We start from the raw sequence: 26880 nt of genomic DNA, 5'->3' as shown, positions 1-26880 counted from the left end.
AGCTTATCCCGCCAGCTTATCAGCTTAGCAAGTCTTGGGGATGTGAAAAGAAAACCAGAATACCTTTTGCTAACTACAGAATTATACAGCAATATAAAGTTTTTTGTTGTGATTGCACATATGACTATTTAAAAAAAAAAAACAGAAGACTGATTGTTTCATCACTACTGGGAAATGATCAATCTAAGTACAGGTACAATTTGTCATCATGTGTTAAAATTTTCATTAAAAGCCTCCCTTTCTCTCATTGTTTCTTTCTCTCTTCCTTTTTCTTTTTTCTTACTACCCTATAGGGAATGGCTTATCTGGAGGAGCAAAGACTGGTTCACAGCAATCTGGCTGCCAGGAACGTCTTACTGAAATCGGACTTCATTGTTCAGATCTCAGATTTTGGGATTGCTGACCTGTTGTATCCTGATGACAAAAAATACTTTTACAACGATATTAAAGTGAGTTGTTCATTCCAAGTGAATTGACCTTCTTTTTCAATATCTTAGTCTTCTCCAGGTGATTTCAATTCATTTTTATTTATCACAGAAGACACCAATTAAATGGATGGCCTTGGAAAGTATTCACTTCCGGAAATATACCCACCAGAGTGATGTCTGGAGCTACGGTAAGCAGCTTTGACAATCTTTAAATTACCCATCAGCCTAAGGGTTAATGCTTTACACGTTTCAGGCTTATTCTTTTTTTTTTTCAAATTAATCTATTCATTTTCCTAAACCACTTTGTCCATTACACGTTTATGAGAAGCTGCGGCAGCATTGCACCCAAGGCAGAAATTAACATTTACGCACACTTTCATACCAGATCAATCTAGAGTTTAAAAATAAGAGAACACACACACACACATTGGGATGGGGAGTATACAGAGAATCCAGAGAAAACTCCAGTGGACACTGGGAGAACATTCAAATTGTGCAAATCCCGCAACTGGTCTAGAATGTTAAGCCAGGTCCACAACGCTCACTTGCTGTGATCATCTCAGCTTATTATCTCAGCTATTTTAGGAGTATGTTGACTTAGATTTCTGCATACATTTTCATGAATGTAAAAAGTTTTCTAAGTTCGCACTATGCATAGTTAGTAGGCTGGTGGAAAGCATACCACTGAAAAAACAATTCTACATTGCATTGGAATCACGAGGAGAAATGAGGAAACTAAAGAGTCAAATTAAACCTTCATAAATTATCTAAATCTGACATTTAAGTAAATTTCTACAGTACAGATGAAATTTCATCTTCAAGTCTTTGTTTGACAAAGCTCATTTAGGAGAATTCTTCCAGTGAAATAGTAAAACTATGCAATTGAGGACACCTAGTGGAAATTAAGGGGAGTGCATTTAAGATGTAATTCAGGAATGAGTGTTTCTTCACAGAACGGTTCATTGATGAATGAAATAAGCCACCAAGCCATGGAGCTACAGAGGAAACCTCAGACAATGCTTAAAGACCATTTGGATGAGACATTGGGCCAACTTAGCTAAGTGATGAGACTGTTGGACTGGCCTGTCTTCTCATATTGATTTGTGTTACCTCTTATGTTGCTTTGCATGTTCTTATTATATTAAGCAGACGGTTTTTAAACCAAAGACTAGTTTGTGAAAGAATTGTTCATACAGGACTACAAGTTAACGTTTTGACTTTCAACAAAGTATTTCTGCTCACGGGGCAAGAGAGCACATGGGCCTTTTTTAGTTTTTTTGGTTTAAAGTGTAAACTAGGCTGTTTCAATCTGATGAAAAATACCTTTCTCCCTCACTGCTCTGCACATACCACCATGTCTTTCTAGCTGACTACCTGCTACACTCTGTGCTTTCTTTCTTGGAATTAACATTTTAATCTGCAACTCATCACACCGTGTTTAGTATCCTGTAGAAGTGCAGTGGAGCAATTGAGCCAAAAATATATTGGTTAGTTATTGCCTAAGCATTTTTGTACACTGGGCATTAAAAATATCAGGCTTTATCTGCCTAGTAAGCAACTTTTAATCAGTGATACGTACACACAGCTTCCTGAAGCTGACTTCAGAACGCCGGCACTCAGTCTAGGAGATCAAAAGTAGCTATTAAGCATCAAATGTGTATCAATATAAAAAGTAATCATCCTTTGATAACACTTTAATTTAGGTACTGCAAGAATGCATCCACTACTCATTTACTGTTATATAGCAAGGCATTAACAAAGGCTTCTTTTGGTGTTAATGACACTTATAAAGCATCGGTAAACTATCTGTGCATCTCTTGTAAGAGCAACCTTGAAATAATCAGTAAAAGGAGACAAGAAACATTTATTAGCAGAAGGTAAAAGAAAAGATGAAACTAAGACAACTAAAGTAAGTGTAAAACAAGGGATAAAATAGCTAGCCACACAATGTCAAAGAATCCAGACATTATTTTTACTGTCATAAAATGGTTTTCAGAGATGACTGCTTGGGTATTCCCACAATGGTGCACTGATCATCTCGGTTTCAAATCCCATATCTACTGTTGTATGTATGCAGTTTTTGAAATTCTCCCTGTGTTTGTTTGAGTTTTTCTCCGGGTATTCTGTCGGTCCTAAGTTACAAATGTGTGCGTGTCGGCTTGTATAATACTGGGCAACATGATGCCCAGTGCTGCTAGATTAGTCTCCAGCAGTGTGTCCCTGTAATGGATTAGAGAAGTCATGTTAACCCTACAATAAGAATGTCTCTGCTCATTTCAGAGTTCATCCTGCATATTCTAGTGCCACCTAGTGGAATGTCAATGTAACTTATTACCTCCCACTCTACATGTTTCTCCATCCATCCATCCATCCATCCATTATCCAACCCGCTATATCCTAACTACAGGGTCACAGGAGTCTGCTGGAGCCAATCCCAGCCAACATAGGGCGCAAGGCAGGAAACAAACCCGGGGCAGGGCACCAGCCCACGGCAGCAGGTTTCTCCTTTTATTAGAAATGAACACAGGTACTATGTTGAGCACTCTAACTCTAGATTTTCAGGGTAATTTATATGAAAGGGAATTGTGACAGATTTGATCATATCTCATATCATGAGATTTATTGGTCTTCACAAAGCCACACTGCTGAGATAGTTCTGGACACTTCAGTCATTTAATTAGAATTAATTTTGCTTACTTGACATTTGTATTATGTCTGCTTTGTTCCCAAAAACATAGTATAGCGTAAACATTGCATTAGTATGACCCTTTAACTTATGATAACATCTTCTTCTCCATCTCCCCCTTCACCTGTCCCCATCTCTATATGAGGTTGATGTGCCTGATCAACATTCTCCATACAGCTCAGCCCTGCACCTTCTCCCCAGTCAGACCCTTTAACTTCAAATATCATTTACTTTATCCATCCTCCTCCTGTTATGTTTCAGCCAGTGAACCCCCACCCGCTAGGGTTCAAATGTCTCTTTTACATCTGTTTTGTTCATGCCTTTATTGATTAATGTTTCTATAGGCTCAATATGTATTTTTATGTTCCATGTGTTTTGTTGGTTGTCCCCAAGGGACAAAGCCACCTGCCCATCATTGTCAAGGGGCTGCCTTCAGCCTTATAATGGCTGAGGAAAAAACACAGTCCCTTGCAAATCCATAAATGTGCTGGTGCCTGGTGAGAATGTTTTGTGAAATTTTTTGCTTGATTTCTCTGGAATTTAAACTTTTGCTATGTTCGTTTGACCATTTTTGGATTCATGTATTGGGGCATTGCTTCAGGATTGTCTTTTTCAGGCATCATCTTTTGCCTTTTAGGCTCTTCAAAGATTCACAATCAACAGATCTTTTTTTTTTTTTAATCTTGTAATTTATAAAGATTCAGTATTTACTCTTTTATGTTACTAGTTTGGGTTTGACAGTTTGCCCCCATCTAGTGGGCATGTTTGTCATTTTTAGGATTTAGATTTGGAACCCCAAATTCATGACACCTTTGCTTCAGCCTCCCCACTTCCTTTTCCCCTCTACTTCCATTCCCATCATTCTTTTGCGCACATATTTGTTGTCTCACCTCATCACATGTTCATACCACCTCAGCCTATTTTTCTGTACTTTCTTAAATATTTCTCCTCCTTTTGCCATTCTTCTGTTTGTTTCATTACTTATTTTGTTCTTTTTTGTAACTCCACAAATCCATCTCAGTATTCTCATTTCTGCCACAGCCAACCTCTTTTCTTGTGCTCCCTTTATTGCCAATGTCTCGTCTCCATACATCATTGCTGGTCTTACCACTTTGTTAAAAACTTACCTTTAACCTTTGCCTTAATTCTTCAATCACACAATATTCCTGACACCTTCTTTCAGTTAGGTAGGTAGGTAGGTAGGTAGATAGATAGACAGATAACTTTATTAATGCCAAGGGGAAATTCACATACTCCAGCAGCAGCATACTGAACAATATTAAATTAAAGAGTGATAAAAATGCAGGTAAAACAGACAATAACTTTGTATAATAACGTTTAACCCGGGTGGAATTGAAGTCTGTCAGTGGAGCAGGACAGTGATAGCAGTCTGTCACTGAAGCTACTCCTTTGCCTGGAGATGACACTGTTCAGTGGATGCAGTGAATTCTCCATGATTGACAGGAGTTTCCTTAGCGCCCATTGCTCTGCCACAGATGTCAAACTGTCCAGCTCCATGCCTACAATACAGCCTGCCTTCCTCACCAGTTTGTCCAGGCGTGAGGCTTCCCTCGTCTTTATGCTGCCTCCCCAGCACACCACCGCGTAGAAGAGGGCGCTCACCACCACCGTCTGATAGAACATGTGCAGCATCTTATTTCAGATGTTGAAAGACGCCAGCCTTCTAAGCGAGTATAGTCGGCTCTGTCCTCTCTTGCACAGAACATCAGTATTGGCAGTCCAGTCCAATTTATCATCCAGCTGCACTCCCAGGTATTTATAGGTTTGTACCCTCTGCACACAGTCTCCTCTGATGATCACGGGTTCCATGAGGGGCCTGGGCCTCCTAAAATCCACCATCAGCTCCTTGGTTTTGCTGGTGTTCAGTTGTAGGTGGTTTGAGTCATACCATTTAACAAAGTGCTGATTAGGTTCCTATACTCCTCCTCCTGCCCACTCCTGATGCAGCCCACAATAGCAGTGTCATCGGCGAACTTTTGCACATAGCAGGACTCCGTGTTGTATTGGAAGTCCGATGTATATAGGATGAACAGGACCCTGCAGCGCGCCTGTGTTGCTGACCACAATGTCAGGCCTGCAGTTCCTGAGAAACACATACTGAGGTCTGTCTGTAAGATAGTCCACAATCCATGCCACCAGGTATGAATCTACTCCCATCTCTGTCAGCTTGTCCCTAAGAAGCAGAGGTTGGATGGTGTTGAAGGCGTTAGAGAAGTCCAGAAACATAATTCTTACAGCACATGTTCAATGTTCTCTGAATTAAGTTCTCCATCTTGGGTTACCACTGATGCTAGATTTGTGAACTTACCCACTCTTTCCAATAGCTCTCTCTGAAGGCTAACTTGTGAATCCTGATCACCATTAAACCTCAAATATTTTGACTTCTTCCAATTTATAATCAATCCTCTATTTTCCAAGTGGCTTCTACGTTCTTTCATTTTCCTCTCTACTTCCTCCTTTTGGATGCTACACAACACAATGTCATCAGTAAAAAGCCTCCACCAGAGGGATTAATCTTTTGTTCTATGATTCAATACACCCATAATCGAATCAAAGAGGTAAAGAACTTCCTGACATTAACCCCCTCCATTTAGCTTGAGACTGGCACCGGATTGGGCTGTTTTTCCCCTTGGTGGCTAAATTCTTTAATTTAATAACTAAATAAGAATTATGTTTTCTGCCCTCTGTTACAAGTAAACCACAAGAATTGAGATGAAAACTCATGACAGAATGCAGAAAGTGCACAGGAAATCATATCACCTTTGATTGTGTTAATCTGGAAAGATATTGTATCATGGCTTTCTTTTAAAAAATACCCTTCATAAAAACAGAGGCTGGTGGGTTTGAGTCACTTGGACCTGACAATACAGTACCAGCATACCATTTTCCAGACTCTATCCAGGCATCACTGGGTATCCAACTTAGATAAACTAAGTTAAAAGTATACTTTAAATTAATTCACTGGCCTGAAGGCTTGAAGATGAATGTCTTTTACTAAGGAAACTGGCATATTTCCCGGAATAAGGAACCTGTCTAGACAGATTGTTCTGCGCAGAACAGTATTTTAAGTGGGGAAAAATATTTATTTCTTTTAGGTTAGACTATATGGGAGAACCATTTCTCCTGATCTGAAAACAGTTATTTAGCATTCATGGTGTGGAGATTCCTTAAGACTAATAACTGTTGGGAGTTCTCTACATTTGTGGGTGATCACAGTTCAAATGCTAACTAAGCGGTTTAGTATTATTATGATCATATAAGGGTCCGATAGCATTTCATTCATAAAGTTTTACCTTGCTGTATTTTAATTCACTTCTCTTTTTAATGTAATTACATCTGAACATTGATCCAGATATGAGAAGCCGACAATATGAAGTATCATTCCTATACACATCACCTGAGTTTGCTTATTTCACTGGTGGCCATCAGGAGTACAACAGTTTATCGAAACAGGGGCACTATTTTGTGAGATCTAACAAACGGACAAACAAACAAAAACAAGAAAGAAAAACTTCTGACTTGGCAGTCATAGTCCCAGGGAAGCATTATGCAGGCGTTTTGCCACCTGTCACATTTCTTGACACACTTCTGCTGAATGATTTGTTGTGTGTTAGAGAGTTGATGTGCAGCATTGATCATAATGGACGTTTGTTTTGTCTTCATTTTCTTCTTCACTACCAGGGAGTCCAGAGTGCACCCCATAACTAAGCCTGCCCTTTTATTTAGCTTGTTGATTTAGTAGGCCTCTTTTGAAATTATATTATTGGCCCAGCACACCACAGTGTAGAAAATCACACTGGTCATCACAGAGTTACAGAAGATGTGAAGGATGTCACTATTCACATTAAAGGAATATAGTCTCCATAAAAAAGAGCTTGCTCTGCCCTTTCTTATATAATTCCTCTATTCTATGAGACCAGTCCAGTCTGTCATGGAGGTGGACATCCAAGTACTTATAGCAATGCACAATCTCTACATCCACTGCTTGATTGGTGACCAGACACTTTAGAGCATCCAAAGTCAATAACCAGTTGCTTTGTTTTCCTGATGCTAAGATTAAGACAATTCTCTTTGCACTAAGAAACAAAGTTCTCTACTTGGCTCCTATGCTCTGTCTCATTCCCCCTTATCAATACACCCCATAATGGACACCAGTAGATCTTGGGATTCACACAAACAAATCTCCACGATCACATATGGACAATTCAACAACTACACATTTGAACTGCGTCATTTCTTCACTTTTCCCCACAGTATGCATTATCACTTGGCTATTTATTAAGTAACAAACCGAAACACTGAGCTCTGACTTTTGTATTATAATGTATCACTGCTTTGCAGCTACCAAAAAGTTTATTATTATACAGTATTCTGTGCTTTTTTGAAAACTAGCTGAAAAACCCAGCATTACCCGGGACGAAAATAAAGTGTTTTTTTTTACTTGTTTGAGAAAAATATTATTAAAAAAACATAACTTTAAAAATAAAAATAAATTAACAGTGAAGACTCACTAATGTGCTTGTCTTGTTGTCTTGTGTGTATGTTATCATCCAATTGATGCTTGGAACCGGCCAACTGTATTTAATTTCAAAAGCAGCAGGACACGTTGGTGCTCAAACATAAAGAATGCTGGACGTCACCTCCAGTTCACCCTGTGGTGGTCATTCCGAGTGTCAACTGGATGATAACATGCATACAGGACTGCAAGATCACCCCCCACCCTACCCAGAAGAGGGTGGGTAAGGGGTGATTTCACCCTACAGTATTTTTAGTCAACCAATGAGAAACATGTGTATCAAGTGTCATGAAAATTGCTCCATAGCCATTTGTAAGTGATACTGGAACATACATACATACATACCCACACACATACATTGATTTTTATATATATAGATTATATTGTGTTTACCTCAAAATATGATATGCATGTGTATTGCACCCAGGGCTTATCAATAACAGGAGGTGTTAACAAAAGTTTGAGCAATGTTTCCTCCATTCCTCTGATCTGCATTCAGCTCTCTAGCAAAAACTCAGTGTTTGCAGATTTTACTTGTTGTTTGGTGTGTATTTTTTTTTTTCCACATGTCAAATGTTGTGAGCCTGCCCTGCAATGGACAGGTATCCCACTGAGGACTTGGTTGCTACCATATGCCCAGTGCCATTGAGGTATACCCTGGCTTCTGTTTATACTGCATTGGAATGGCAGATGGATGCATGTACCAGATTATTAGGATTTAGCATAGCTCACAAATCTACATGGGATTGATTGTGAGCAGAATGGTTGCATAACAGCTGATGGAAAGCTGGGTGCATGCTGCCTTTCCAAATACAGTGTTACTATTTCCATCCATTTTCCAACCCGCTGAATCCGAACACAGGGTCACAGGGTTCTGCTGGAGCCAATCCCAGCCAACACAGGGCACAAGGCAGGAACCAGTCCCAGGCAGGGTGCCAACCCCACCGCAGGGTGTTACTATTTTTTCAGTGTAATTTCCTTCAAATATTCCTGCTTCCTATATGTTTAGTCCTCACGAACACAGCCTGTGCTGGCCACGCTTGATGCAAGGCATGGATCAATGCTGAAAAAGGCACTAGTTCATCACTGGAGACACTCACATCCACACATACCCATCACTCACATCAGATCCATTCAGAGTGACCAAATAACCTAACAGTTTCTGAAATGTTACCCTTTTTGAGTTGTCACTCCTGGCACTCTTCACAGGTGTAACGGTGTGGGAGATGATGTCATTCGGAGACGAGCCTTACGCTGGAATCCGTCCACAGGAAGTTCCTGAACTGCTGGAGAAAGGAGAACGTTTATCTCAGCCTTCCATCTGCACCATTGATGTGTATATGGTCATGGTGAAATGTAAGTAAAGGTGCCTCAGTCTATATTTAAGCACTTGCAGTATGATTTAATTGTATGAAATCAATTCATATTTTTAAGGAAACCTTTTTTCATTGTACTTACTAAGGTCAAAATAAATTTTATTAAGAACTCAGTCCCTAAAGAACTACACCCCACTTGCCCTGGCTGAGCATGTCTGGCCACTCAGTTCCATGAATTTAAACTTCATACATTGTCACTTGCCACACTAAATCTCTGTGTCGGTGCGCCACATTTTCTCAGATTAATCAATAAATTAATCAATAACCTCAGATCTGTGAGGATAAAAATTACTGACATCCAAATCTTAAATTATAGATGGCTGTTTTGTCAAGTTAAAGAATCTGTAAATTCTGATGAACCAAATTTTCAATTTATGAAATAACTAGCATGTGTCACTGGATATTTGGCTCAAGATGCAAAGTCCTTTACATGATAAAATATCAGAATTTGAAAGGGTTTCTGAGGCTAAAAGGTCCTTTGGGATGATGAATCCTCCTTGTGCCAAAAGTTCACCCACTGACATTACTGAGTTAACAGGTCAAAAGTGCAAGTCTACCAGGTCACTCAGTGTTAAAATTCAAAAGATTTCGTCCCATCAGAATCCTTAAGTCCATGTTGTCCAGCCTGTCAGTAGAGACAATCCCAAGTGACTAAAGGGTCATAATGATGAGTAGCTACATCCCAAACTTTGACATGTATTCACTGACACTTTGAAAGCAATTAATTGTTTGATGTCATCTGCTGTCTGCATCTTGACAAATAAAACCAATTTTCTTTTTCTTGATTCTCTTCATCAGGTTGGATGATTGATGAGAATGTCCGGCCCACGTTCAAGGAAATAGCAAGTGAATTCACTCGCATGGCCAGAGACCCATCACGCTTCCTTGTTATTAAGGTTTGTGAACAGTTAGATGAAGATAATGGAGGTTTTTGCAGAGTTATTGAAAGGAGTTTACTGATTGTAGATATAGTACTCTGCATAATGTTTCAGACAAGGACACATTTTTCATTGATTTACTCCTCTACTCCACAGTTTAAAATTGCAACTGAAACAATTTAGACATGATTAAAGTGCACATTGTAGACTCTAATTTAAGGGTATTTGCATACATTTCAGGCACATCATGCCAAATTACCATACTTGTTCTTCGTGGTCTCCTCATTTCAGGCCACCATAATGTTTGGGACAATTGGCATCACAGGTGTTTGTGATTACTCAGGTAATCACAATTTATTGCTTCATTAGTGCTGACCATAAGTCACCTCGGCTTGCTTCTACCTTTTTGAGTATGTAGTTGCCATTGTTCAACATGAAGACAGAGTTGTGCCAATGAAAGTCAAAGGAACCATTATAAGGCTGAAAAACAAGAAATTAAATAATTTGGGACATCACTAAAACTTTAGAATTAAACTGTCTGTCATTTAGAAGAAAGAACATACTTGTAAGCTTAGTAATCATGAAAGAATTGGTAGGCCAAGAAAGCCCCAAATGACTGATTGAAAGATCAGAAACAGGGGGCAGATGTCAATGTGTCAAAGACAACTATCTGTAGAAGACTTCATGAACTGAAATGCAGAGGCCACAATGCAAGATGAATACCACTTGTTAGCCACAAAAACAGGATGGGGAGGTAACCGTTTGCAAAAAAAGCATTTAAAATAGCCTGTAGAATTCTGGAAAAAAGCCTTGTGGACAGACGAGACAAAGATGAACCTGTATCACAGTGATGGCAAGAATAAGGTGTGGAAACAAAAAGGAACTGCCCAAGACCAAAGTATACAACCTTGTCTGTTAAACATAGTGGTGGGGGTGTTATGGCTTGGGTATGTATGGCTACCACAGGTATTTGCACACTTACCTCTACTGATGATGGAACTACTGACAGCAGTTGCACAATGAATTGCGAGGTTAATAGAAATATCTGCTGAGGTTCCAGTAAATGCCTCCAAACTCATTGGATGGCACTTCATTCTACAACAAGATAATGATTATCCCAAACCTACTGCTAAGGTGAACAGGGGTTCTTTAAAGCTAAAAAATTTAAAATTCTTGAATGGCCAAGCCAGTCACCCGATTTAAATCCAACTGAGCAGGCCTTCCATATGCTGAAGAGAAAACATAAGGGGGTAAGCCCCCAAAAAGTACTGTGGTGCTTGAAAGTTTATGAACCCTTTAGAATTTTCTATATTTCTGCATAAATATGACCTAAAACATCATCTGATTTTCACTCAAGTCCTAAAAGTAGATAAAGAGAAACCAGTTAAACAAATGAGACAAAAACACAGTATTATACGTCGTCATTTATTTATTGAGGAAAATGATCGAATATTACATATTTGTGAGTGACAAAAGTATGTGAACCTCTAGGGTTAGCAGTTAGTTTGAAGGTGAAATTAGAGTCAGGTGTTTTCAATCAATGTGATGACAATTAGGTGTGAGTGGGCACCCTGTGTTATTTAAAGAACAGGGATCTATCAAAGTCTGCTCTTCACAACACATGTTTGTGGAAGTGTATCATGGCACGAACAAAGGAGATTTCTGAGGACCTCAGAAAAAGAGTTGTAGATGCTCATCAGGCTGGAAAAGGTTACAAAACCATCTCTAAAGTGTTTGGACTCCACCAATCCACAGTCAGACAGATTGTGTACAAATGGAGAAAATTCAAGACCATTGTTACCCTCCCCAGGAGTGGTCGACCAACAAAGATCACTCCAAGAGCAAGGCATGTAATAGTCGGCGAGGTCACAAAGGACCACAGGGTAACTTCTAATCAACTGAAGGCCTCTCTCACATTGGCTAATGTTCATGTTCATGAGTCCACCATCAGGAGACCACTGAACAACAATGGAGTGCATGGCAGGGTTGCAAGGAGAAAGCCACTGCTCTCCAAAAATAAATTGCTGCATGTCTGCAGTTTGCTAAAGATCACATGGATAAACCAGAAGGCTATTGGAAGAAAGTTTTGTTGACAGATGAGACCAAAATACAACTTTTTGGTTTAAATAAAAAGCGTTATGTTGGAGAAGGGAAAACTCTGCATTCCAGCATAAGAACCTTATCCCATCTGTGAAACATGGTGGTGGTAGTATCATGGTTTGGGCCTGTTTTTCTGCATCTGGGCCAGGACAGCTTGCCTTCGTTGATGGAACAATGAATTCTGAATAATATCAGAGAATTCTAAAGGAAAATGTCACGACATCTGTCCAGGAACTGAATCTCAAGAAAAGGTGGGTCATGCAGCAAGACAACGACCCTATGCACACAAGTCGTTCAACCAAAGAATGGTTAAAGAAGAATAAAGTTAATGTTTTGGAATGGTCAAGTCAAAGTCCTGACCTTAATTCAATCGAAACGTTGTGGAAGGACCTGAAGTGAGCAGTTAATGTGAGGAAACCCACCAACATCCCTGAGATGAAGCTGTACTGTACGGAGGAATGGGCTAAAATTCCTCCAAGCCGGTGTGCAGGAATGATCAAACGTTACCGGAAATGTTTAGTTGCAGTTATTGCTGCAAAGGGGGGTCACACCAGATACTGAAAGCAAAGGTTCACATACTTTTGCCACTCACAAATACAGTATGTAATATTTGATCATTTTCCTTAATAAATAAATGACCAAGTATAATATTTTTTTCTCATTTGTTTAACTGGTTTCTCTTTATCTACTTTTAGGACTTGAGTGAAAATCTGATGATGTTTTAGGTCATATTTATGCAGAAATATAGAAAATTCTAAAGGGTTCACAAACATTCATGCACCACTGCAAGAGCTGAAGATGGCTGTATTACAGGCTTGGAAGAACATCACCAGAGAAGATCCTCAGCACCTGGTGATGTTTGGGAGTTGCAGATTTCAAGCAGTCACTGTATGCAAGGGATATGCGACAAAGTCCTGTGTGTGTCCCAAACATTATAATGCCCTGAAATGGGGGGGTAGAACCATATAGAAAAAAGGGTTGTCATTTCTACATGGTGTGATCAAAATGAATGCAAATCTCCTTAAATGAAAGTCAGAAATGTGCAGTTTAATCACATCTGAATTGTTTGATTTGCAATTTTAAACTTTGGAACAGAGGGGTAAATCAACAAGAAATGTATCTTTGTCCAAAACATTATGGAATGTACTGTATGTAAAGCCATCCATTAATCTCTAGAAATTTATTTTATCCTGGAGGATAGAAATAACATTTTTATTTCTTGATTTAGACTTTCTTCCCCAAAAAAGTGAATGGTGTCCTTAGGCAAAGAGCCCTTCCAGTTCTAATAGTAATTCCAAAAGCAATTATTACTTATTTAAAGCTAAAAGAAAGGATACCCAATAATGAGAACAAGGCTCTGAGACATTAACTATTCTTAACCTTTCAGCTATTTGACTGATTTTGTTAACATTAAAAAGCAGTAGCACTGTAGTCACTACTGCTGATAATCAAGTGGCTTAGGATTTGATCAAAAGAAATGGCAAATATTAATAATGTAAGCACACAGATGTGTGTCACAAAAATGAATCTAAGTTGTATAGTAAAAAAATTTAATTTGCTAGGAACAACCAAACCATGAAAACACAAGAGTATTGTACCACAGAGAGCTCTAATTAGAAAGTCCAATTACGGCAATTTACAAAGTTAGCAATGTACCAAAACTATCCAGTCAATGGCCCCACAGTAAAGCTTATACTGACTAACTCCAATTGTGGTTCCTCCATAGAGAGATAGCAGTATTGCAGACCCCTACTCTGAAGAGTCCCCTCAAAGAATGAAAGCATTAAAGGACAAGGAGTATGAGATGGATGAACAGGACAACATATCACTTGAGAACATGGCCTCAGGCTACCTCTACCAACCTTCTACACATACCCTGACACGCAACCACAACTCCTCGCAGGTATGTATATTTGTGAAATATGCAAAAATCCCTCTTATAATATTGACACTAAAGAGACCTCAGTGTTGATTTTCAGACCTGTGTATTAAAAACAATAATCTCCAAACTGTGAAATTATAATTTCAGTATGAAGAAATTAAGTGTTGAAAATTAATAGAAAAAGACAGAATGAAAAAAATTAAGCATAGAAGAAACCTGACCAGAAAAGAAAATTAGATAGATAGATAGATAGATAGATAGATACTTTATTAATCCCAAGGGGAAATTCACATAATCCAAGATGTCCAATATATAAAGAATGGCATAGTCCTCATTCTGTTGAAGCCCAAGATCATGCCATCATACTTAAGTGAACAAATGAAGGTAGCAGTGCTTAAAGTAGAACCGCATTACTGGAAGTACTCATATTATAGTCATATATTGAAATTTGTTCAAAAGGTTGAGGGGGCTTCCCTGTAAAGATTCACAAGGAGGTTATTGTATTCACCCATACTGTGAGATACCGGTACCAGTAATAAGAAACTTCGGTCATCGTGATACAGTAACCATGAATCAAAGAGCAGGAATTGATGGTGTCCTCCATTAAGTGTTGAGTTCTGGGATACATCAACATTCGAACAAAGATCTCAGGGAATGGGGGTTCCCGATAAAGATTTGCAAAATAAAGGTGTCGGTATTCACCAGTATGCTGGGGAAAAATGCTGGTAGTCTATGTTGAAACTGGAGTGAGTACTGGTCCACTTCAAGTACTGGAAAAAAGATGGTAATATCCACCCATCCATTATCCAACACACTATATCCTAACTACAGGGTCACAGGGGGTCTGCTGGAGCCAATCCTAGCCAACATAGGGCGCAAGGCAGGAAACAAACCCCGGGCAGGACACACACACTAAGCACACACAAGGGACAATTTAGGATCGCCAATAGACCTAACCTGCATGTCTTTGGACTGTGGGAGGAAACCGGAGCACCCGGAGGAAACCCACACAGACACGGGGTGAACATGCAAACTCCACGCATGGAGGACCCAGGAAGCAAACCCAGGTCTCCTTACTGCGAGGCAGCAGCGCTACCACTGCACCACCGTGCCACTCCAAGATGGTAGTACTTTAAATTAAATGTCTCTTACTAAACAGTATGTCAGCTGTAATTACTCAGTAATTGCCTAGTTAATTACATGTAATAAGCTGTAGTACCAAACATTTTCTATGTATTTTGACTAAACATGACAAATGTACACTAAGAATGAGAACTCGAGTGAGTAAGTGCATAAACCATGTCACCCTTATTTTACCACTTGATATACATTTCTCTTATTTGCTCACATTATGCAGCAAGCGTGCAGTATTACATTTCCTGGTTATTTACAGTCTTTGTATACATTTCTCATACTTGCATAATACATAAAGTGCACAGTATTAGTGCTTATTATTATTGACGGCTTTAACCAGGTAGTTATTAAAATATACTTTGGCTATAATTACTTAGTAAGAGATATTTCACATAAACTTCACACATGCAGACACTTTGCTATTAGCTTGTCGGGTGGCCCCTTATGTATTCCTTTGTCGTTTTAAGTCCCTAGCTACTTTCCTGCACATATTCATGGTTATGGTTTTCAGGTGTAATGTCTCCCTCATCAATTTTTCGTATAAAATTGCTTTCTCATCTCTGCACTTTTTGGTTGATTCTATTCCTCCATTCCTAGTCTCCTTAGGCACATTTGCTGCACGAAAATTGTTGATCGGTTACACAGCAAATTGGTTAAATGCGTATCAATAGAGTATGCTGTCGAACAATTCTGACATGTAAAATTTAGCAGGCGACAAGAAAAGTAATGTAGTACATCTTCCGCGGATAACAGACACCAAAGGAGATCTTGATATGCCATTCATAATTAAAAAATGTACAAGGACACAGGGACAAATATTCGAAAAAGTTGTTTTATTTATTAGAGAGAAAGAAACGATATTCACTCACGGGCAGTTATACGTTGCATTGTCACGATGTAAGTCCAAACACAGAATCAAAATTCAATGCAATATTGACAAAAAGTTAATTAAAAAAATTGTTTTTACTGAAGTTATATAATAAAAGTATAAGTCTAATAAGTTTTTCATTTTAATTTCAAAGCCAAAAAGAATGAAAACGTATAATACAACAAATAACTCTAAGGCAAAATGAAACATAATTTTCTTTCAATTTAGTACGTTTTACTATTTTTTACAATGGTTAATTACTCACTGTAATGTAAAATAGTTCTATTATGCATATGTAACAATTCCAATAAAAATAACAATCTGTTTAAATTGTACATCCGCCTTATTTGTGAGCAGCAGATCCGCAAAGTGGCTAGTGCATAGCACCTACCCGGCGGTTGGTGAGTGAAGCGAGCAGGGTGCAGAGTCAGTAAGTTTAAATAAAGGATATAGAGAAAGATAGGACAAGATGGATGGACACCATTATTGAAAAGATTAAAGTCCCTCCAACAAATTGACAAACCGGAAAGTCCATTGTGTCATCAAGGGTGGGAGGTGACTAAATGAATAATGCAAATAAATGCTCAAATCTGAGAGGCACTGCAGAAAACAGAAGTTATAGGCAGTGATGTAGACAGTGGTAGAACACACTTTTAAATAGCCTTATTTTGTGGAAGCAGTCCTCTTCCACTCGATATATATTTAATAATCTTCCTTGTTTTATGTTTAATATTTATAGATTCTATTTACATCAAACAGCCCAGCCGGATATATGACAATGACCAATGTGCCAGGAGTGGAAACTATCAGACAGGTAAAATAACCCTACTTAATTTCTTTTTTTAGCAGATCTCTAGTCAGTAATATCATAGAGATCAGGTTCATCCTGATTCCCTACAGATCATTCCATAAGTGGGGTTGAAACCCCGACTATTATTCTCTAGGTTTATCCACTGACCATACATACAAGCAACATAGCTAGTGGATCTAAACAAGAGCTTTTGCAGCATGGGAAGGTAGATTTGCTGATATATGCAGAAATGGTGCATTCGCTACACAGGAGGAGGCTAACATGTGGAAAACTCTTCTTAAAATCTGCATCCTTTGTTAAGGGTAATTCTCCTTCCTGACCTTATTGTAACATAGACTGGGTTTGTCCTCCAGTGTCTGCTTCCACTTATCCTCCACCTAAGTTCAAATCCAAACTTTTGTATTTATAGATAATAGTAACACTAGACACGCAGAATATTGTAAGATCTTGTATGTCTGGTCTGCAAAGTCACTGACATTTAATTCCAAATAAAGAACAAGTTGCTCTGAGCACTACGTTTGGCTCCAGTGTTGTTCACATGATCATAAGTGAAAAGCATCAAAGGGTCTTTGTTGCTAGTATTCAGTCTTTCCAGTAAACAATAATTATCTGGTCTTTCTCAAACAGGTGTCATTGTTTTCACGCTCCCGGAATGGTTCTGCCCGTACCCAGTCTGAGTCATCAGAAGGCCATGGCACTGTTTCGGAGGCCGAAATGAATGAAGATGGTTCCTTGGTTGGCAGTATGCGCAGAACCCGGCGTCGAGAAGACAGCGCTTACCATTCACAGCGCATCAGCTTGACGTTACCATCTGAGCCAGAAGACTCGGATGATGATGATTATAATGGATATGTTATGCCAGGTGTGTCATCTTCAACTGAGAGAGGTAAAGTGTCACAAGGTACTTCTTGCATCCCAAAGAAAACAAAATATGATTGCTTTAAAAAACAATATGCATCCACGTGTTAAACTGGCATTTGCAAATGCTTATTCAAAAAAGGCCTTCATTGACCTAAAAAATTAACCAGTCTTTGCACAACAACAGCTGAGGTGATGTCATGGAGGTTATGTCTGGAAATACAGAAGATAAAATGCCCAATAATGCCTGTATGGTGCCAGCTGCAAAATATTATAACTGCCAGGTTATAATTTAAAAGTCAATATACAGCATGTACACGTTCTTCAATTTAAAAACAATTTCAACTTAGAAGGTTTTCTACTCCCTTGAACAGATAGATAGATAGATAGTTAGATAGATAGATACTTTATTAATCCCAAGGGGAAATTCACATAATCCAGCAGCAGCATACTGATACAAAAAACAATATTAAATTAAAGAGTAATAAAAATGCAGGTATAACAGACAATAACTTTGAGTAATGTTAGCATTTACTCCCCCGGGTGGAATTGAAGAGTTGAATAGTGTGGGGGAGGAACAATCTCCTCAGTCTGTCAGTGGAGCAGGACGGTGACAAAAGTCTGTCACTGAAGCTACTCCTCTGCCTGGAGATGACACTGTTCAGTGGATGCAGTGGATTCTTCATGATTGACAGGAGTTTGCTTAATGCCCGTCGCTCTGCCACAGATGTTAAACTGTCCAACTTTACTCCTACAATAGAGCCTGCCTTCTTAACAAGTTTGTGCAGGCGTGAGATGTCCTTCTTCTTTATGCTGCCTCCCCAGCACACTACCGTGTAGAAGAGGGCACTCGCCACAACCGTCTGGTAGAACATCTGCAGCATCTTATTACAGATGCTGAAGGACGCCAACCTTCTAAGGAAGTATAGTCAGCTCTGACCTTACTTACACAGAGCATCAGTATTGGCAGTCCAGTCCAATTTGTCATCCAGCTGCACTCCTAGGTATTTATAGGTCTGTACCCTGTACACACAAAGTCTCCTCTGATGATCACGGGGTCCATGAGGGGCCTGGGCATCCTAAAATCCACCACCAGCTCCTTGGTTTTGCTGGTGTTCAGGTGTAAGTGGTTGGAGTCGCACCATTTAACAAAGTCTTTGATTAGCTTCCTATACTCCTCCTCCTGCCCACTCCTGATGCAGCCCACAATAACAGTGTCGTGAGCGAACTTTTGCACGTGGCAGGACTCTGAATCGTATTGGAAGTCTGATGTATATAGGCTGAACAGGACTGGAGAAAGTACAGTCCCCTGCGGCACTCCTGTGTTGCTGACCACAATGTCAGACTTGCAGTTCCCGAGACACACATATTGAGGTCTGTCTGTAAGATAGTCCACGATCCATTCCACCAGGTGTGAATCTACTCCCATCTCTGTCAGCTTGTCTCTAAAGAGCAGAGGTTGGATGGTGTTGAAGGACTAGAGAAGTCCAAAAACATAATTCTTACAGCACCATTGCCTCTGTCCAAGTGGGAGAGGGATCGGTGTAGCATATAGATGATGGCATCCTCCGCTCCCACCTTCTCCTGTTAAGCGAACTGCATAGGGTCGAGGGTGTGGCGGACCTGTGGCCTCCAGTGGTGAAGCAGCAGCCGCTCCATGGTCTTCATCACATACTGTATATAACGTACATTATAATGATGTACATTACTTAAATTACTTAAATTCTCAGTTATAACATAAGAATATAACAGTCCCAAACAGACTTTATCCAAATCAGGGTCACAAAGGGCCAGAGCCTATCCCAGCAATTTGAGGTTCAGGGCATGAACCAGCCACAGATAGGACATGAGTTCATTGCAGAGCCCACTCTTGTACACATTAAGAATTGTATTGGGGTCATTTTAGAATCACCTTAACTTCCATATCTTTGAAAATGTGATAGGAAAACTAGAATACTTGAGGAAAAAAGCTATGCAGAGAACTGAAGAACATTCAAACTCCACAGAGACAAGGACCAGGCACAGAGTTCAAACCAAGAACACTGAACCAATGAGGCATCAGAGCTCATTTTGTGCCCTATAGTGCTGCACAAGGCACATTTGATTATGTTATTTATTCATTCATTTTTTAAACCTGCTTCTCCCAATAACACAGTATTGGAACCTATGTTTAAAATAAAAAGAAGTGACTAAAATAAATGGAACCTTTTCTATAACACTGCACCATAGTGCAGTCAGGAGTCATGTCGTTACAAGCCCGTGATTAAGCATTCGATGAGAGTCTGAACTTCTTGGCATGGAGGACTCCACTGAGCATGACCTGACAAAAACCACATTCAGTGCAATGATGCATTCAGATTAGTGAGAGAGCATGAGGTTTGCCTTTAGTCAATCAACTTAAGAAGCCAGCACTCAAAATCTTATTATGTTGACATAAATGGTTTAGAAATCACAGATTTTCTCATTTGTAATGAATTCACAAATTTTCCACGTACCAAAACTTGAATGATCTTCACATTTTACATAATACTCTATTGCATATTTCGCTCCATCAATAACAAGACTTTTCAATGAACTTGGCAAATAAAAAAACAAGACAAATGCAATAAATATACAATATAATACAATTTATTTTTGTATAGCCCAAAATCGCACAAGAAGTGCCGCAATGGGCTTTAACAGGCTCTACCTCTTGACAGCCCCCCAGCATTGACTCTCTAAGAAGACAAGGAAAAACTCCCCCAAAAAAACCCTTGTAGGGAAAAAATGGAAGAAACCTTGGGAAAGGCAGTTCAAAGAGAGACCCCTTTACAGGTAGGTTGGGCGTGCAATGGGTGTCAAAAAGAAGGGGGTCAATGCAATACAGTACACAGAAAAGAACACAAGTAATCCTCAATACAGTATAAAAATATTACAAGTACGGAGCAGAATTTAACAGTAGTTGATATCACACCATATCTACTGTTCCATATAACCCCAATTAGGTAAGCTTGATAAAGGATAGATGGATGAATAAATATTCAGCTCTTTGCTAGACTACTAGATTGGTATTTTTATTAGAATGATTATTATAAACAGGCAATTGCTAGCATGTACACTGTTTTATATGGCAGCAAATATCTGTTATTAGCTTAATGTAGAAAACCCAATGATGACTAAGATGTAATAGGCCTAGGTTAATTATTGCTACTAGCCAACCCGCAGCGTACCATACGCCGTATAATCAGGCCGTTTTTTTTAATGATTTTTAAGCACAGGGAGAAAATTAACATTTGAAACATCGGTAATGTAATAAATCAGCAAGAAAAGCAACATTGTAACAATGCACGAAACAAACCAACACACAATCGTCCGTGCGGCGCTCAGGCGCGGAGGTGGAACGGAAGGAGAGGAGAAGGACGTCCACTCTGTTCCCTCCGTCATGGTAGTTTGCTGATTTCTCGTGCAGTATGCACTGCCTGCTCATGTGCCCACCTCCAACTCGTCACTCGAGTCGTTGTCGTCTTTGCACAGTCCAGATGCACCTGTGACTCATGTAGACTTTTCATTGCTCTGTGCGGTTTTGGCTGCCTTTCTATGTATAATCAACCAAGTCACCCGACCCCGGTAGTAGCGATGTGGGAGAGGGGTGTGTACAAAGTGCAGGAGCATTTAAGAAGATGCATTTTTGTCGCGGATGCGAATTGCTGTATGTAGCGTGTAAAACAGTTTGCTATGGTGCATACAGTCGTGCGTCGTAACCGAAAACTCTAAAAACCGAAACTTTTAAAGACTGCTTACTTCATTGTGTATACGACTGTAGGTGAATGAAAAGATGTAACTCTGGAGAGGGCAACATACAATACAGCGTTTTACACGCTGCATACAGTGATTCATGTTCGCGACAAATTGTTTTACACGCTGCATACAGCGATTCACATCCGCAACAAATATGAATCTTCTTAGATGGTGCTGCCGTGTCCACCCATGCTCTCGAAGCACACACACTGCCTGGTCATGTGCAACTAACAAAGACCCGCCCACCAACTGTAAGACCATGGGATACCCCTCGCAAACTGCTCTACACGGCGCATACAGCGATTCACATCTGCGACAAACAAATTGTTTTACACACTGCATACAGCGATTCACATCCGCGACATGATTTTTCTTAGATGGTCCTGTCACGTCCACCCTCGCACTCGAGGCATACACACTGCCTGGTCATGTGCCTGGTCACAAGAGCAACTGACAGAGACCCAGCCACCAAGTCTAAGACCATGGGAAACCCCTCGGAAACTGTTTTACACGCTGTATACAACGATTCACATCTGCGACAAACAAACTGTTTTACATGCTGCATACAGTGATTTACATCCGTGACAAACATGCCTCTTCTTAGATAGACCTGCCGCGTCGTGTGGTGCCTCTGTGTGAACCGGTCGGGCACAGAGAAGGTCAGCTGCTGAGAGAGCGTCTCGACTGTTGCAGGGCCTGCATTGGTGAAGCAGGTGAGATGGTAATGAAACAGAGGAACAGGGCTTATTGGTTTTTAAAGACTGCTTCCTTCATTGTGTTTTAACCTCAATTTTAAAGGATTGTTTTAAGGATCCCATGGGATACCCTTCACAAACTGTTTTACACGCTGCATATAGTGATTCACTTCCGCGAGAAACATGCCTCTATGAACAGTCAAGGTGGCTCAGTGCTGCATGGGGACTCTACGACAGACGAACATAAATGACACCGTTTTTCCTGTGTCCGAGTTGGTGGGCGTGGTCCTGCAAGTTGTCGTCGTATCCAATGGTCTTACAGTTGGTGGGCGTGGCTCTTTCCTGAGTGCGCCATGGGCATCTTACTTGTCGGCGGCTTAGTGAATCCACGCCCCTTCCAGCATGCTTTCCATGGGTGTCTTGCCTTAGTGAATTATATATATATAGATACTATAATAATTATAAAATAGTACCAAAATTATATTTTTACAAATCAGATCATGGCATTTTCATTGACATAAATGTAAAAAAGGGATACAAATACAGTTGTGCCTGAAAGTTTATGAACCCTTTAGAATTTTCTATATTTCTGCATAAATATGACCTAAAACATCATCAGATTTTCACTCAAGTCCTAAAAGTCGACAAAGAGAAACCAGTTAAATAAATGAGACAAAAATATTATACTTGGTCATTTATTTATTGAGAAAAATGATCGAATATTACATATTTGTGAGTGGCAAAAGTATGTGAACCTCTAGGATTAGCAGTTAGTTTGAAGGTGAAATTCGAGTCAGGTGTTTTCAATCAATGTGATGACAATCAGGTGTGAGTGGGCACCCTGTGTTATTTAAAGAACAGGATCTATCAAAGTCTGCTCTTCACAACACATGTTTGTGGAAGTGTATCATGGCACAAACAAAGGACATTTCTGAGGACCTCAGAAAAAGAGTTGTAGATGCTCATCAGGCTGGAAAAGGTTACAAAACCATCTCTAAAGAGTTTGGACTCCACCAATCCACAGTCAGACAGATTGTGCACAAATGAAGGAAATTCAAGACCACTGTTACCCTCCCCAGGAGTGGTCAACCAACAAAGATCACTCCAAGAGCAAGGCATGTAATAGTCGGCGAGGTCACAAAGGACCCCAGGGTAACTTCTAATCAACTGAAGGCCTCTCTCACATTGGCTAATGTTCATGTTCATGAGTCCACCATCAGGAGAACAATGAACAACAATGGTGTGCATGGCAGGGTTGCAAGGAGAAAGCCACTGCTCTCCAAAAAAAAACTGCTGCTCGTCTGCAGCTTGCTAAAGATCACGTGAACAAACCAGAAGGCTATTGGAAGAATGTTTTGTGGATGGATGAGACCAAAATAAAACTTTTTGGTTTAAATGAAAAGCGTTATGTTGGAGAAAGGAAAACTCTGCATTCCAACATAAGAACCTTACTCCATCTGTGAAACATGGTGGTGGTGGTATCATGGTTTGGGCCTGTTTTGCTGCATCTGGGCCAGGACGGCTTGCCTTCATTGATGGAACAATGAATTCTGAATTATATCAGAGAATTCGAAAGGAAAATGTCAGGCCACTCACAAATATGTCATTTTTGAGCATTTTCCTTAATAAATAAATGACCAAGTATAATATTTTTGTCTCATTTGTTTAACTGATTTCTCTTTATCTACTTTTAGGACTTGAGTGAAAATCTGATGATGTTTTAGGTCATATTTATGCAGAAATATATAAAATTCTAAAGGATTCACAAACTTTCAAGCACAACTGTAATTATAATAACATATTCTTGACTTTTACCATTAAAAGAACAAAATAATGTAATTGAGTTTAGATTACTAAACTGATAATCAATCAGTCAGACATTCGCAAACTCTTTAAACCCAATTCAAGGTCATGGCAATAATGTGCATAAAGTCCAAAACAACCCTGGACAAGGTAACAGTCCATCGCATGAGCCACTCACATGCACACAAAAACAACACTGGGGCCAGTTTAGAGTAACCAGTTATCTTAACTTGCATATCTTCAGGCATGTGAGAAGAAAACCTAACTTGACAAATGGGGAACATGCAGACTCCACAAAGACCAAAAACAGGACTCCTGATCCTTGAAGTAGCAGGACTATCCACTGTCCTACGTTCCTAAAAAAAAATAGGTACCAAAAATGTTTATTTAGAGCAATGCCATAGGTGAACAATTTTTTATTCTACATAAACCCATTAATTTGATGTTTAGAAAGAACCATTATTTATTTAGATAAATAGTCATGAATAGACAAGTACAGGTTTGTGAGATATCAATGTACTCATGCTTTTAAAAAGACAGTAGTAACATGAGCTAAATTCAGTTTTTCTTGATCTGTTCTACTCTGCTTGATAGCCTTCTATAAACTAAAGATTTCCATTTTCTCCATATATTATGAAGCCAGGAGAATGTCTATCATGTACAAAGAACCCTTCCCAAAATTAATGGTTCTTTGTCAAGCAATGGTTCTACATAGATCCACACAATCCAGGAAAGTGCCACTTTAGAACCACTATTTTTAAGAGTGTACTGGGATGCCAAAAATGATCATTAAAGTTTCTATTTCAATAACAGTTTACCATGTACATTGCAATTAGTAGTTTTAACAATTAGCATAACATTCTCAGACCTGCTTAATTAGTTAAGGGTCTCAGGAGGCCAACCCCTATCTTATTAGAACTGGGCTAAGGGGAAAATATTAATCTTAGATTGAATACTAGTCCATTTACTGTAGTAAAGATTTTCAGCAGACTTTGGTTATGTTAAATTACAAAACAGATTTTTGTTTTGCATTTACACTTCAATCAATGCAGTGGTAACCCTGTTGCCTCACAACAAGGACACCGGGGTTGACATCTGGGTGTCCAAGCATGGAGTCAGGCATTTTCTCTTCATGTGTTGTGAATTTCCTCCAGGTGCTCCTGGTTGTCCAGTGACATACTGGTTAGATGAATTGTGTGTATGTGCATGGGTTTGTCTGTGTGTTCACCCTGCAAGGGATAGGGGGTTGTTCCTGCCTTGCGCATTATGTTTGCTGGGATGGGCTGCAACTACTCTATGACCCAAGCCTGGAAATGCAAATTAAGAAAATGAATGGATGGAAATCAGCAAATGAAATTATTTGGCATATTAAATAACTCATAACAGAGTCTTAGCTAAAAGAGTTAAGTCTAAATGACATCTCCCATTCATTTTAAAATCACTAGGGCCTGGTGATTGTTCTAGCAGCACACAGTTCATAGAGGAAACCATCCCAGGATGGGGTGGCAGTCCAATGCAGGGTGTGGTCATATACACACCCACGCTAACCCACACACCCAGACCAATTTAGGGTCATCAACTGATCTAATCTACACGTTTCAGATGGGAGGGAGGAAAAAACTCTTGTCAGACATAAACAGAACATGCCAATTCCATGCAAGCAGTGACAGAGCTGGTATTTGGACTCTGTAGCTGTGTGGCAGCAACTCTAACTGTTGCACTACCACACAATTCATTATAAGTTATTATTTACAGAAATACATACACATTTGTCTTAAATATATATTTTACTAGATATAATACATATTATCTTAAATGCTTTTTACAACATTAATATTTTTTTTTGTTTCAGAAGACTGTCCCCTCTCTTTTTATGGGTCACAGAACAGCACCCTACCTCGCTCAAAAGCATCCAGGGGAAGGATTCTAAAAGGCAAGTCTGAGCAGAAGATTCCAGATGATTATGAGTATATGAATAAACAGAGTCGCCTGCTAGGCTTGGTAGCTGGAAGTGCAAGTAGTGAGTTGCCACAGCTGCAAAAGGAAGAACGTGTTGAGTATGAATACATGGACACAAGCAGTGCAGCTACAGATTCAGCAGACCCTCTGGGAGCCACCTCAGTCAAAGATGACCATACCACATCTGAAGAAGAAGAGGACTATAAGTATATGAACAAACAGCCCAGGCTCACTAAGTCGCTGCTTCATAACCAGACAAAACCTCAGCCTGGCATTGCTATTTGTGAAAACCCAACACAGGAACTGATATCTGCTTCACCTTCAGCAGAGAATCCCATCCAAGAACATCAGGAGTACGAAGAGATGGATAGAATTGTTGTGTCTGAATCACCAGAATTTTTTAAGAGTACGAGTTCCCTCTCTGTCTCACCTCCTATGTATCAGAACTTCCCAAAAGTGGACTTAACAATTGAGAAGGGAAAAAATGTGAATGGATTTGTAAAAGTGAGAGCAGGATGTGAGCCTGGTCAAGACCATTCATTTGATAACCCTGCTTACTGGCACAGCAGGCTTTTCCAAAAGCCTGACCCATTACGTACATAGTAAGTGCAGACCTGAACTGGGGCAATGCCAGGCTGGTTCTGGAAAGAAGGAGAATCGAGCAGCCCCATATCCGGACCCTTGCATGTGAAGGATGTGCCAAGTTTTTTCCTGTAACTGGATGGGAACTACAAACTTAAAATATGAAACTGGAAAACAGACTATATCCTAACCACAATCTATGACCAACATTGGCCAGGCTTGGAGTTGAAATTGTACTTCAGGGTGCAGGAGTTCACCAGACTTTGTGTTTTATAAAAACAAGGGCACTGCATATTTGTCCTTTAAATACATTATTTTGACCATTTTTTAAATGTTTTGAATAAGTAAAGGGCATTATAAGAAATTGTGGATTATAAATTATGTTTCTAGTATGGACTTTGGACTACTGTTATTTCCTGAAGGGAATGGCCCCTATCCAGATAGTTGGATAGCCATTATTTTGAGCCTAAAAATGTACCTCAAGTATAGGCCAGTGGAGTAAAAAA

General features: G+C 39.6%; 1 protein-coding gene across 4 annotated transcripts in view; it reads left to right on the top strand.

The window, feature by feature from the left end:
• Positions 1-26639, top strand: part of erbb3a (erb-b2 receptor tyrosine kinase 3a) — a 147511-nt gene extending 120872 nt beyond the window's left edge. The window contains exons 21-28 of one of the 4 annotated variants that reach the window (XM_039747240.1): positions 294-449; positions 538-616; positions 8861-9007; positions 9826-9923; positions 13732-13908; positions 16629-16703; positions 17328-17562; positions 25689-26639. In XM_039747240.1, coding sequence (XP_039603174.1) covers positions 294-449; positions 538-616; positions 8861-9007; positions 9826-9923; positions 13732-13908; positions 16629-16703; positions 17328-17562; positions 25689-26395 — 1674 coding nt within the window. In that variant the 3' untranslated portion in view covers positions 26396-26639. Of the gene's footprint in view, positions 1-293; positions 450-537; positions 617-8860; positions 9008-9825; positions 9924-13731; positions 13909-16628; positions 16704-17327; positions 17587-25685 lie in introns of all 4 variants that reach the window. The other 3 variants (XM_039747239.1, XM_039747238.1, XM_039747237.1) reach the window with 3 other exon arrangements.
• The last annotated feature ends 241 nt before the right edge of the window (positions 26640-26880 follow it).

This window comes from Polypterus senegalus, chromosome 3 (genome assembly GCF_016835505.1).
Source record: "Polypterus senegalus isolate Bchr_013 chromosome 3, ASM1683550v1, whole genome shotgun sequence".
In the NCBI taxonomy this organism is placed as follows: domain Eukaryota; kingdom Metazoa; phylum Chordata; class Cladistia; order Polypteriformes; family Polypteridae; genus Polypterus; species Polypterus senegalus.
The sequence above is the reverse complement of the archived record's forward strand: the minus strand, read 5'-3'. Positions and strand labels throughout refer to the sequence as shown.